Source organism: Melanostigma gelatinosum (genome assembly GCF_949748355.1).
Source record: "Melanostigma gelatinosum genome assembly, chromosome: 11".
Taxonomy (NCBI): Eukaryota; Metazoa; Chordata; class Actinopteri; order Perciformes; family Zoarcidae; genus Melanostigma; species Melanostigma gelatinosum.
The window spans coordinates 13,053,608-13,068,720 of NC_136644.1; the positions used below are offsets into that span (position 1 = coordinate 13,053,608).

At 39.6% G+C, this 15,113-nt stretch overlaps 1 protein-coding gene across 1 annotated transcript; it reads right to left on the reverse strand.

Moving 5' to 3' along the window:
- Positions 1 to 4,169: 4,169 nt before the first annotated feature.
- hand2 (heart and neural crest derivatives expressed 2) lies at positions 4,170 to 10,729 on the reverse strand (the record flags this gene model as incomplete). The annotated part of the gene is made up of 2 exons (XM_079279186.1): positions 4,170 to 4,295; positions 10,115 to 10,729. 2 exons carry the CDS (start codon positions 10,727 to 10,729, stop codon positions 4,170 to 4,172), a joined length of 741 nt encoding a protein of 246 aa, XP_079135312.1.
- Between the last annotated feature and the right edge of the window lie 4,384 nt (positions 10,730 to 15,113).

A 15,113-nucleotide genomic window follows, 5' to 3' on the forward strand; every position in this document is an offset into this window, starting at 1 on the left:
AGAAATATCCTCTCAAGATTTCTTTCCCCCGTCTCCCACTAATGACATACCGACTGGGATGCCAGATAAGGTCTTACCAATCATACGTGAGTGACAGTTCCATCAGATACCGTGGCAATATGAAGCATGCCAATAACTGTTCTGTAGGTTTGGTAAATATGTGTTCGTGCTTCAGCTGACAAAACTACATTCGCAGATTTTATTTGTTTTGGGTTTGATCGGTACAAGTTTGGGATTAATTATTGGCCACAAACCCCCAAAAATAATTGAAAATCATTAAACTATACTCTTATCACTCATGCCTATAGACCACTCCTTTTTGCCATTAGAGCAGTTAACTGCTTACGCAGGCTGGTCTTATCCAAAATTATTTTGTATGTTATCCACGTATTCATGAACAAAAGTATAAAGGCAGGCAGGAGGGGTCATCGATGGGTCCAACAAAAAATGGTCTTTCAGCCAAGAGACCGCTTTTTGATTCCCAGATGAAAAGAAAACCAACTTTCACTTATTTCTCTCTCACTTCCGTAGTTATTTTAACCCAAACAACAATCTTTACCTAAACTTAACTAAGACGTTTTGTTGCCTAAACCTAACTGAGTTGTTTCCTGTGAAGACAGAAGTTTATTTTGAAAAGACTGTATGCATGTTACGAGCATAAAGTGACACATATTGCTGGCTTTCGTAGTAAACAGAAGAAATTAGTAACTTAGTGAGATATCATATGAACTGTACGTTTAAAAGTTTATAGAATTATTTAATGAAGTAGATATTAAGTCTGGAAGGATGATACTTCCCTATTGGGGTAACAATGCTACCAGCACCAGAAAAATGGAGCAGAAAACAATGACAACTGTTCTTGTGACATTCTACATTTTTGAGGAGGTGCACATCCGCTTAATATGCCACAGCAAAGGCACCACAAGAGTTTGCCTCAGAAACAGGGGAGAATGTGGCAAGATTTGCTTGCAGGAATCTCAGCCTTTCTGTAACGGCAAGTGCACCAGCAAACATCAGTGTCAAAGACATCTAGAAAGGCTTTAATTTCGACCAGCAGATAAAAAACTCATGGTGATAATTGGGAGTTAGTTAGTGGGATATAAGAATGTTCGACTTCAATATCCCCCCTGTCGCTGCATCACTGCAGGAAGCAAACACAGCAACAAATCCACCCGCTGTCCAAAGTGATCTGTAACATTCACACAAATACACTGCTTACAGAATGAAAACATTAGCTGCTGACAGTCATTCACGACTGAACTTACTACACATCAACTTGGATCCGTGTGTTTCAAATTTTTAAATACATCATCTCTCCCGAGGCATAACAACAAGATGTCATCCTATCATTCTCCTTCTTCTTGATGGCAAGAGAGACAGAGAGACATCACAAAGTCAAACAGTATGCAGATACAGAAAGGGATCTTTACTTCCAGCTAGTATGACACAAATATTGATTAGCCCCTGAAGTGCCCCTGTTTGCTTCAGAGCACTTCACTGGCTGAATTTGAAAGGTACACAAACTTCAGAACTTTAGCATATTCTACTGAACGTAGACTGCAAAACAATAAAGTGAAATTGCTTATTTTAGAGTGCAACAGGTCTGACAAACACGCCTACTTGAGGGGAAAACGATCAGTGCCACAATATGCCACCAAAGGCTGAAACGCTAACAAAATGCCTAAAAATGTTAGATTTCAACATGTCAAAGGATTACTCAACATTACATATTCAAACAAACAGAACTTTCGTCCAATTGTGACCTGCATTTCTATCAGGTGCGAAATCAAAAGTAAACGTGGTTAGTCTAGTGAGTCGCTAGTTTCGTTAGTCATTTGACTAGAGTAAGTCGTTTGTCACTATTGACGTGAGTCATTATACACTCGGTAGTGAAGTGAGTCGCTAGTAAGTCAAGTTAACATCAAGCACACTCGTAACTTACAGAAATGTAGTTAGCCTAAAACTGTCATAAGGACAAAAAGCTTGATGAACAAGTAACGTTAGAAATTCAATTCAATTTATTTTATTTTGTACAGCCCAAAATCACAAATCACAAATTTGCCTCAGAGGGCTTTACAATCTGTACACATGCGGCACCCTCTGTCCCAGGACCCTCACATCAGAACAGGAAAAACTTCCCCAAAAAACCCTTTATCAGGGAGAAAAGAGGGAGAGACCTTAGAGAGAGCAGAGGAGGGATACTCTATCAAGATGCAGAGAAGTGTGATAGATGTCATGTGTACAGAATGAACATAACAAACATACTGACTGTCAGGATTCCACAGTTTCCCCATTCTGCCTGCTGATGCCTTAAGACTTATTTCAGGTTTTAAGCGAGCCCGTTAAAGGCCTTATTTGTAATTCAAATGTTAACAAGTCACATGAATGGTACCTGCACTCTGAAATTGATTGGCAGGTCTTTTAACATTTAGATAATAATTACATCTGAATTATTAATGGTGTTGTTTGTGCACTCCAATAATAATATATAACAGAGTAAACTCCTCATTTTTAGACACTGTCAGTTGAGAAAAACAGTTGTAAGAAAGTAAATATTAATGGCATTAAATCAAACTCTTAACTAAAACTCAAATCGTCAACAAAGCGGCTTTTAAATAAACTAAATATGGAAGGTTGTTCAGAAAAGAAAATAGCTAAATGAATTTAATTAGCATGCACCAAAATAAATTGTCTGTTTTTCAAATTTAAAAGATCATCTCCTATGCCGAAGAATATATTATCTTATCTTATAGGTCATCTTTTGAAATAGGATCTTCCACAAGAAAACATGCTCATCGAAGCCACTGCATAAGATTCCCTTACTTCTGGATCACTCTCAACCCTGAATCAATTTGTGCAAAAAAAAATGAGAAGGGTCTGAAAGTTATTTAATTTAACTTCATGGCCATCTGAAAGTAAGACATCAGTGAAGTTTGCATCAGTTACCATGTAACCAGATGGTTTATTAAATTCATGACACTGATCACAGCCCACATAAAGCATTATCTAGACTCCCACCACATTTTCACACTACAACATGGACACTTCGTCATTGTGACGTCATTACATGTACAACCAGAGAGAGAGAGAGAGAGAGAGAGAGAGAGAGAACTTCACATACACCTCGTCGTTTTAATCAAAGGTCACTAAATGTCTGCTGTCAGACATTGATAGACCTGTTAGAGTCCTTCTAACGGCAGCATTGCACATAAATATGTTCCGTTAAATAAAGCAAGTATCACGTCAACACCTCGCGCTCGTGTGTGTGTATTTGCGTGTGCGTGTATGTGTGGGTGTGTGAGGGTGGTGGGTGTTTCGAGGAGAGAGAGAGGAATGATTCTCCAGAAAAGACAGACTCCGCCGCACTCCGTTCACAATCCAGCCTGTATGAAGCTACTTTGTTCAGTGAGACGTAAAGGCCACACATCCGGTAGAACATTACCCAAGAGGTTTTAAAAGACAACTCTTTAATTCCACCAAATGGCATCCATTTCATTAATGCGTTAGAGCGGTGACTTTTCAAAGCTGGTTAAATTGGACGAGTGTAACAGTGGATACTATTGAGTCACGGGCTCAAATGTATAGATTATGTATCATTTTAACATCTACATCCCCTTCAACTACAGACATGGACTGTAGGCTATTTTAAATAAACCTCCCTAAGTTTCCACTGACATCAAATAGCCTGTCCAATTGGGGAAATGATGATTGACAATTTAGAACATGTCCATTTACTGAATCCATAGGCTATTCTGTCGATTTTTGTTTTTTATAAATGTTTCTTAATTAAAATAAACACTTAAAAAAACGACCATTAGTTGTGAAATATTTCCAAGCGATCCAATTTAAGGATTAAATCCGGGTTCAGAGTCAAACCCGCAGAAACCCCCTTCGCTGATGAATGTGGTGGTGGGGGTGGTCTATGAATCTGAAATGATTATGAGGCACTCTAACGAATTCATTTATTTGTGTCTCGCCATAGCAGAATGAACGGAGCAACAGGCTATACAACAAACACAGCGTCCACAGAGCGTGCAAGTGAACAGCCTCGAGGTCCACAAAGATCACGATGACTGCCACCAGATCATCAGAGCGCGTCATTGTCCCATCACTCTCCTCGAGGACATAGCTTCAGGAGGAGGAGGAGGAGGGGGGGGGGGGGGGGGGCGCTACTGTTTGAGTTCCAGAGCCCAGACATGTTGAGGCCAACCTGTCCGCCCTTTACTCTTCTTATCGCTCGCTGACGAGGAGGATGACGATGAGGATGAAGATAATGTCGTCTTCGGAATCTCCACCTGCAGACACATGATATTTGTTATTTATATTATGCGTATTAAACCATGTTTAAAACATGGGCTTTATTGTATATAAAATAGAGCTAGAGGCTTTTGTCACCAGTGTATGTGGATGGTTTCACGTGTAGAAGATCATTTAGAAATGAGGTTCGCTGAATAAGTCACATGCCGCTTGATACGGTTGTTTTGATAACATAAACATAGAAGTGGTTTTCATGTCACACCTCCGTGTTTGTAGTCCAATGATATTGTATTTGGGACAAACCCAATTTGGCTGATGGTCCGGAACAGTTTACACCAGTGATTTCTTTTAACATTACGATGCTATTAGAAGTTATTTGGAAGAATGACAAGTGTTCACAAGCTCCACGCAGTTCTTGATTGAATTCAAAACTGTTTTATTCTCTACAGTTTATTTTCATAATAGTCACATTTTGTTTGTTTCCTGTCAGCCGTGTGAAATAAAGAGCAGGTTCAGAGCTTTTAAAGTTAGTTAAATTATCAAATTATAATAATAATATTAATAATTGTAAAAATACAACAATAATAATTATTATTGTGTTTATTTGTTTATATTTAATTATTTTCTGAGCCTGCTCATTAAGACGTGCCATGAGATACTCATGGCACATAGCTATGTGTAGCCCAATCGAAAATATATGAATATAATATAGGCCCTATGGTAGAATAGCGTAATATAAGTTTTTATTTTCACGATGTAAGCAGTTTTAAAAGAAGGTATTTACTTTTCCACAAATCACGCACAAACGTGCGCACGAGAGTGACATTCTCACAGTGAGTGTACACGTCCATAATAACAACAACAATAATCATAATAATAATAATAATACACCCTTATTCTGGCCTCCTTGCTTTCAGCGAATACAGCCCACACCAACAGTGAAGCGGTCAACCACTGTTCAGTTCGGTAAACACTATAATCCACCATCCATCCAACCGACCCAGCACCAGCACAGAGGCCTACATCTAAAGTGAAGCAGTAGGCCGCTTTCATTTTGCAGAGTGGGGTAAAACACGATATCAAACACGAAACTCGCGGAAATAGCTCAGACAGGACAGTTAAGTTGCGACAGCCTCACGCTACACGTAAACGCATCAATAATGTGTCACTCTGTGAAGTGGTGCGTTTACTTTACTTATTGACACGTTTAAATGTTTTACTCCATAACCCTTTTAGAAAGTAGGATTTTCTTGCTATTACCTATTTTAGAGTAACGGATTTGACTACTTTGTCAACATTCAATATTTTTTAAATTTGTCAAAATGTTGCAATTTCTACTTTTTAGTGGCCCTGAAATTCGCAATAGATTAGCCAATTAAAGAAAAAAAGATACACGTTTAATCAAAACGAGCTCAACGTTCAACCTTGGTGCTCTTCTAGAAATGTGCGTATATTAAAAGATCAGACAGTTTGCGTTAAACAGCCAGATATTTGTGTTCAGGGTAACTCTCCACATGTGGAAAAAACCAGCAAAAAAGCGGCGACGTATCAGCCAAAAACGTCGACCTGATTGGCAAACCTACTTTTTCGGTCCAGGTGCGTTAATAAATAGCTGTGAGGTCCAATAACTGCGAGTGTTGCCAGCAGAACATGTGTGTAATTACTGCGGACAGGAGGAGGCTGTGTATAATGAGACATCCAAACCAGTCCATCCCGACTCTTTGTGTTATTTTATATCCTCCTCTCTGGGCCGCAGCTGCGTCATCGACCGTAACGGCGCGTTCTGTTCTTTTCTCACAACAAACAGTGAAGGTTTTTATTCCATTTTAAAACAGTAACAACAAAACGGGCAATAACAACATCAAACAACAACAATATATATGGACACAAAGACGAACTGGATCTGTGAGTGAGGAAATATGGGTTTATAGCACTAATTTATGTTATATGCCAGACATGTCACTGTTATGATTATTAAATGATGTCATTATAGGAACAGATAATTTTTTCATGTCATATTATCATTTGATAAACATCTAAAATGTTCATCTAATTTAATAAGTCACAAGTTTTACATTTCTACAGCGTGTACTGTGACAAATATGAATAAATATCATGTCCGAACAATGCTCTTTTAGTATAGATAATGCCTCACAGCCATACAAACACACACACGCTTAATTGAAGGATTTTTGAAGGTCCTTTACATGATGCCTTTCTAGTCAGTCACTTGTCGAGACAGATGTCCAGGCTCTATTAGTCTGCAGGCTACATATCACTGAAAGTGAAACATATCAGGCTGCTGAGAGCAGCACTCAAATGTAAAATCACAGCTCTCTAAATCCAGCACATTTACTCTATTTCACAAAAAAATAAAATAAAAAGTTTGTTCTTCTGAAAAATGAAAACAAAATGCAAAGGTGTGCCATAATTCAGGAAGTAACATGCAGGTCTGATGATTTTGTAATGTTACATGTCTTTCTATCTGAAATCAATTCAGATAATGGGTCTAAATCTAAATCTGTGATCAGTTTGCTGCTGCACTGTGATACAATTATTGTTTTATAAAAAATTTGGTTTAAATTGTGCACAGATCTTTACTTGAAAAATGGTATCAATGTGTTGCCTGAAATGAGTAAAACAGATGAAACTAATTTGTCTTTGTTAAAATCTAACAGCATCCTCTCTCTGCCTATAGTAGATTTAACAAAAACAGAATGATTCTGTTCTAGCACAACATCCACATTGATTCAGCCTGAACAACTAGCTGTAATCAGTTACACAAAACATTCAACAGTGTGGATGAAGAAAAAATCTTATGAATGGCAAACAATATATATGTTAATTCTCTCTTGCACACACAGCTCAATGTTAGAGTCCCGGAAATGACTGAGTTTATTACCTCAAGTCTCCCCATATTTGCAAGCTTAGAGGTCCCTCTCATAAATGCACTTTAAATTCACTTATGGGTTAACTACTTCATCATTAATGTAAGAGCAGACTGAGGAGCATAAGCAACACTGAGTGCTTACTTTAGCTACACTGAGGCCGAACTCAATAAATTACTCCTCTGATAAATGTTTCATCTTCAGGACAAAGTTAAGGATTCTGTTATATCTTTATCTGTATGTCTCAGTTGTAGCAGGGGAGTGTGTATTTGAATCCAGGACTGTAGTTTCATCACAGAGTTGACGTGAATTATTAAGAGGACTACATCCTTCTATTTGTGATTGCAGTTTGAAATGATAGGAAAAATTGCTTTCTGGCTTCAATTATTCGGCCACACTTCCGAGGCAACATACAGGAAATAATTATTCTGTTCGATTCTCTTCTCTCATCTGACCTGCTCTGTATGATCGTGTATCGTTTGTTTAGATTCCCTGCTTGATGTTAGCTCCGGATAACCATTTATTATGAGATAAATGTGTGTCAAAACAACAGGCAGCTAGTCAAAGCATGTACAATCAATTACATGTTGCTTAGTTCTGTTTGCATATCTTAAATAAAGAGTGTAAATGATTACCTTTATCCAGTGACCATAAAGAGGATATGTAACTCAGATATAAATAAAATTGCAATTTGAAACTTCCTACTTTGTTTGAAGTGGGTTTAAATGTCTTGGATGTGCCAAACTATAAATCCTTAGCAACTGTGGGACCTTGTAAAGCTGTAGCCATAGCATATGGGCAGCACAGAGCTGGGGCCAAAATGATTTGGATAATATAGCAGGCTAAGACGAAAGCATCCAAAAGTGTTGCTGGGAATAATGGTGGTGGGTCTACATGGCTGAACCTGGCCCCTCCTGACTCCAAGCTGTCTGAGGATGGCAACCAATTTTCTGGCTCCACTCTTATATAGACTTAACCATTTGGATGATACCAAATATGGGTATACTTAAAAAAATCTCTTTAGGAATCAATGGTTAATACTTCAAGTGTCAATTATAAAAATGGGTAAACACACTTACATTCGACTGTTTACTCTCTCTTTAGCAGTCACCTCATATGCTTCATTGGCTTTTAAAAAATCCTCCCCAAATAAATTGGGCTGTGAGATTACCCTCCATTCTGTGTGCCTATACCTCCCGCACAGGAAAGGCCTGTGTTGCTGTTTACTTGTTGGTTTTTTTTTTCTTGAGCTGGTGTATAGCTCTTTGGCCTCCTTTCTCAGGTAAAGATGACAAAACATTGCATAGTGTTACATTAAACTGGTTTGGGAGGTAGTCTTTGCACTGTCTACGGGGATAATGGTACCGTCTCCATAAGACGAATGCTTGCACATTATATATGATTATAAAATAAACACGTTATAATAATAATAATCTTATAGAACAACAGTTTCCTAATTTACATTTGCGTGTTGTCTGCATGTTTAATCTGATCGTATTGCTGCTTTGGCACCAAGTGTAAAACCACAGAGCCGACTGTTCTCCGTCTTCCTCTTATCCTTAATGCATGAGCTCAGCAAAATATTCGTGTCTTGTTAGTTAATCTCTGTCAAATCAGATCCGCTGAGCAGCTTAAACTTTATGTATTATGTCATTTTTGTCACGAATCAGAAATATTTATAACCGAGGAATCAACATAATCAAATTAAAGTGAAGTTAAACCGGTCTGTCACGACACGAGCCTGGAATGATTTTCAACACAGCAGCATGACCCGGCGCGGAACATATCCTTATACTTTCAAAAAAACTCTCATTTGCACATGTAAAGGCAATGATGACCCTTGACTTTTACGAAACAGCCGCGCGGGGTCCTACACATATTCCGTCGACATTTAGCCTGTAATTCACGAAGCAGTAGGCTATTATATTTTAAGAAGTTTGTCATTTATGTTTTTGAACAATTTGTTCACGCCGCTCTTTATATGCACAAAAAAGCAAAAGTCGAGTTTTTATTGGAATACATGCGTTTCCATATGGTGGATTATATGTCAAAACTTATATTATCAAATATTTTATAATAATAATATTTTTTTTAATAGCCGAGTTGAATACATTTAATAAATCCAATAATTAATTATGTTGTATTTGTGTGTTATATACCAATACGCATGCTGATTTCACACCAATGTCTTTTTAAAGGATTTTTATTCTCATTTTTTTCCCAGCGTGAATGCAATGAACGAAATGAGTGTTGTTTCTGTTACGTTTTCATGTCAGCCTACTTTGTTTCCTGTCGGACGCAGAGGACGAACTGATGAGGAGACGGTAGCTATTTGATGGTCAACTGTGACCTTCTGTTGTTAATCTTCGAGAGATTAACCATTCAAAGAAACCAGGAATATGCCTCATTCAATTGTATAAGACTGTGAATTTAGGTCATGACTCATGTCAGCCACATGTTTTTTTTCTTCTTATTGCTCATTTCTAAAAATAAAAATGTGACTGCAATGGCCAAAGTTAGGAGTGCGTTTAGTTTATAATCCACTAGTTTAATAAAACTCGTAGTTTATCTCTCCATCACATTGGATTCAAGATAACTCTCAACTGTTTCAGTTTTTTTATTTTATGTTGACGGCCTGTAAAATGAGTCCACTACTCAGTAAAATGTGTAGTATGAATGCCGAAATGAAGGCCTTTCAATTCAGACCCAAGGCAGACCTATTGCCTAATTCTCCAAAAACAATTAAGTGATTTTGAACTAAGCTTCATGTCGAGACACGTTGCCTGCTGTGGGAGTGTCAGCTTTGGACTATTAGGTGTTGCTTTATTAAACAATATGACGTTTTTTCTTCGCTTTAGTCATAGGTAACCTTAAATATGAAGTGATTTAGACTACTCTTCTGTTATTAAAAAAACAAAGGGAGCTCATTAGGGTTCACTAGGCTGTCAGTGTATGGTTCGTGCTCTTACCGCCTCTCTCTTCCTCCGCTCCTCCCGGGCCTCTGTTTTCTTCAGCTCGGCCTTAAAAGCCTGGGTGTCTCCATGCTGTCCGTCCTTGTCCAGAATGTCCATCAAGTAGGAGATGTAGCTGGTGGCCAGCCGCAGCGTTTTGATCTTGGACAGCTTAGTGTCGGCCGGGACGTTCGGGATACACTCCCTCAGTTCTGCAAATGCCGAGTTGATGCTCTGGGTCCGCCTCCTCTCCTTACGGTTGGCCGTGGGTCTCCGCTTCACGGGCCGAGGATGCGTGTGGTGGGGGTGCATACCGACCGTGGCTCCGTTTACCGAGATCGCACCGGCCCCCGGAACCAAGCCGCCTGGTCCGTAATGGTGGTGATGGTGGGGGTCCAGGCCCCCGGTGGAACCTCCGCCGCTGTTGCCATGGTACTCTGGGCTGTAGCCGGGCGCGAGGCTATATTCGGTGGGAGACATATCTGCGTGGCTTATTAACCAGCTCGTGAAGTACGGAGGGGCCCCGGTATCCTCGTGACACCGACCGGCCGCCGCAGCCGCATGCAAGGAGTAGTGGTGGCTGTCGTGGTGGTGCATGACCGGGTGGTGAGGGAAGCCCGACACAAGACTCATAGCGACACACAAACACGCACTTACGCGTGCACACACACACACACACACACACACACACACACACACACACACACACACACACACACACACACACACACACACACACACACACACACACACACACACACACACTCTCTCGCTCTCTCTCTCCTGCACGCACTCAGACCTGCACGTACAAGCAGGTCCTTCTCGGATGCTGCAGCAGTAAACCCGCTAGCTGCTTAACGGCCGTGCAGAGCAGATGTTTGCATCTTGAATAATCTGCCAAGCGGCTTCCAACAGAGACAGCTCGTGTGGTGCGACCGTGACGGTCGGTATCCCGTGCAACAGTAGGCTAGACCCGGGCTGGTCCTGTCTACAGTGGCCCTGTAGGCCGCTCACTTCTGTCCAAACAACTCCTCCTCCTCTAAGACACTGTTCCTCTCCCTCTAATGTCATGCAGCCTATATCCCTCCTCTTCTTTTAGACACTCACTCACAGTGCGCAGCCTATTCCTCCTTTCCTTCCTTGAATCCTCTGTAGCATACTTCGTGAGTCAGTTAGCAGCTTTCAGCCTCAGAGCCGTTTGGCAAGGCAAGACCAGTCTGTGCAGGCTCTGGTCACTACTGGCTAGATACTGAGCTGTGGGAAAGCCAGCTTGTCTGTATGAGAGAGGGAGAGTATGATTTACTACGTCATCTTTTTACCGGGGAGGAGAAACCGACATCATAGCATGTGTAAACCAATGGCAAACCCCCTACCCTCCTCTGGCCCCGTCTGCAGGGTCTGTTTACTTCTCTTTAATGTCAATGGGCCTGCTAAGTAGACCTGCTGGCTCCCCTAACACACACACAAACACACGCACTCACACACGCACGTATACACTTGTTGGGGGCATGCGCACTAATGCACAGCAACAATTAGCCTGCAAGGTCAAAAAGAATAAAGTGAGATGATGTCCTGTCCTCGTTTATAGCATTTATTTAATATATATATAAAATAAATAAATACATATATAATTATTTATACATATATATATGTGTATATATATATATATATATATATATATATATATATATATATATATATATATATATACTGTGTATATATATATATACACAGTATATATATAAAATATATTAATACATAAATAAATAAATATAATTAATTATATATATATAATTATCTTATATTTCATTTAAGTATTTATTTATATACACATGTATGCACTGCTTTATGATCACGTTCATATTGTCCTTCTATTAATTGCCTATTTTAATGCTTAGAGTGTGTTTTTAAAAAGGCCAGGATACAAGGTAAATTCTTCCATCAGTAATTGGTGTTAATGTTCATGCAATCTGCATGTTCTCAGTATTGATTAGCAGATCATCTGCTGAAGCCGCAGACTAGTCCAATTAAAAACAAAACGTTTATAATGTAGAATTTCTTCCAGTACGCAGCAAACGCGTAGGGGAACCTATATGTTTCTGTTCTATTTAGGGTTGTGTGTTCTCAGTCTGACTTAGCTTGTGCTGGCAGAGCTGATGAAGGAACCACTGGTCCACATAGGCCTATTTCCAGTTGACATGATGTCAAATAGTCACACTGCGAAGGCCACGGATACAGACACTAGCCAGACTGACACTAGCCCTGACTTGTGCAACGCATGTTAGTTTTCTTGGCGCACATCAATACATTTATTCCGGTGCTACTAAAAGCAGAGGGTCTCTCTCTCTCTCTCTCTCTCTCTCTCTCTCTCTCTCTCTCTCTCTCTCTCTCTCTCTCTCTCTCTCTCTCTCTCTCTCTCTCTCAAAAACACACACGCACACACACGCACACACACACACACTGCTTAAACTCACTGCTCAGACAATAATCCTCGAAAAAGGACACGCTTGTGAAAAATGGCTATATTACCTTCATTATCTTCATTTGTGATTGTTAAATAAATAAATCCACATAATGTCCTTTCGTCATGTAGCCTATTTTGTAGATATTTAATTACATTGTTACTAAATGCATTTGCGATGTTAGAGGTCAATTGCAGTAAATAATTGCAACGCCTGATTTCCTTTAAAGAAACACGAATTCACAAGAGCTATTTACGTGATAGTAGCTAAGAGTACGCTGTTGTGCCTCGGTAGTCCTTAAATCATTTATTGCTGCTTCCACTTTCCGAAGCAACTATACCAATTTAGCTGGGAAAGGTTCGACTGCAGAAATAGTAAATAATACCAAGTTTTAGCTTATTGATGTGACGTTTAAGACGTCTGCTAATACTTGATTCATACATTAAATATAGTAATTGTTATTGTGGTAATAACATCAACGACAACAACAACAATAATAATAACAATACAAAATAAACTAAAAAAAAACAATAGACCGTTGTGATTTGCGTCAACAATTGATGTAAGCCTATTAGCGACATCCCAGGCAGGGTTAACAGTTAGTTGCAGTTTAGCTTTCGGTTTAACGGAACTCTGTATCCGAGTTCATGTAAATGAGCACCCGGTAAAATGTCAGAGCTGCTTCCGAGCTGACACTGTGACACTGACCGCCTGCCTCGGCTTCCTCAAGAAGAAAAGTCCGCTGCGTCTCCGGAGTTGTGAAACCTCGAAATAGCCACTTTGAACATATTTCAGAAGCTGAGCACGACGTTTTCCTTTTAGTTTTGCCACACGTTGTGATATAAACGTCCATGGTTATTCTTTAGGCCTACTCTTTGTATTTATTGTTGAATGTTACGCACCTTCCGCCACGACAAATTCCTTGCAGGTGAAAACTTGCTTGGCAATAAACGGTTCTGATTCTGATTCTGATTATGTTATGGCAGATATGTTCCCACTCATGAGCTCTCGTATCAAACATATTAAAAACATGAAGCGTAAGAGCTCTATCCAACACATATTTATTCGAATCTGAATGAATATGAGAGAGCGCGAGAGAGCGAGAGCGAGAGAGAGAGAGAGAGAGAGAGAGAGAAAGGGAGAAAGAGAGAGAGGGAGGGAGGAAGAGAGACAGAGAAAGAGAGGGAGAGAGCGAGAGACCGGATATCAAATGGCAACCTAGTTCAAACCCAGAACTGTGGTTGTATATTGTCATCATGTGAAAAATAAATTCATAAATAAATACACTGGTTGCTCCATTGCTCCTTTAGTCGTAAGAATAATTTAAACCTCCCGGCTTCCTTAATAAGCATTTCATGTCTTTAGAAATAAAATGTCTCATCTGCTAACCACATGGGGGGAAGCAATAGTTTAAAAAAATAAAAAAGTCCAAGATACCAAATTATACAACCAGTAATCTCAACAATTTTGTAAATGTTTTTAACATGCTTATATATTATTGTACAATTATTTGACAGAATAGTAATAGAAATATGATTAGAAAGTTTTGCTGGACCTCTTGACCCTTTGAGAGCCACTGAAGACCATTCAAGGATCTCTGAAGACCTTTAAAAGACCCCTGAAAGCTCAGTCAAGGGCCCTGATGGAGTCACCTCTATTGTGTCCAGAGTGACGTTATGCATAATACTGAGCCTTCTAACTTTTCCAGTTCATATTCAGCTCCACAGCTCCACTATTTAGTATTTTTGTACCTAAATGAAGTAAGGCAGTTATTGTTATTTTTGCTGCTTGTATGATAATTGGAAGCAAGGTCCTGAACACACCATGTACGAAGTCTTCACAGAGGAATCTATATGTTGTCTGCGTGCTGAGAAGACTTTCCATTCTGGTGTTAACCCCCACTTATGGACTCTAATGATGTCAGCAACAAAGCCCTGGGCAGAAGGAGATAGAACTGGGGACAGACCAATATGAGTCTGAACGACGCACACCACAATACAATTCTTTGGTTACCGTTGTAGACAGTTGGGCTTCTGTGATGTTATTGATTTGATAGTGGAGTGCAGAGGGTTTCTGGAACCAGTCAGGTTTTGGACACACTGAATGCAAAAAAACAGGCAGTATCCAGATGGCAGCAAGGATAAATTGGCTAAAAGATGATAGCTACAATTTCCATGAAACAATGGGGGCCTGGAAAAGACATTGAGCTGTGGAGCTCCATGACCAGCCACAACAATCAAACTTCACCATTGTGGACAATATCTTTGACTTCAGTTTGGAAAAAAGTATTTTTGGCAAAGTACATAAATAATAAGGGACAAATGGACTGTAAAAACTTCAATATAAACTTCAAGCAGACACGTGGGGGCAGCAGAACAAGCTGTGATTACACCACTGACATATTAACACCGTATAAAGGCAAACATGCAGTTGCTTATTTACACATCCAGCACATTCAGAGCAATATTATTTGGAGTCAAGTTTGTGGCCACTAAATGATTCACTATATTTACCAGCTATATGGTTGTCTGTCTGTCTTGTGTTGCTGGGAAGTA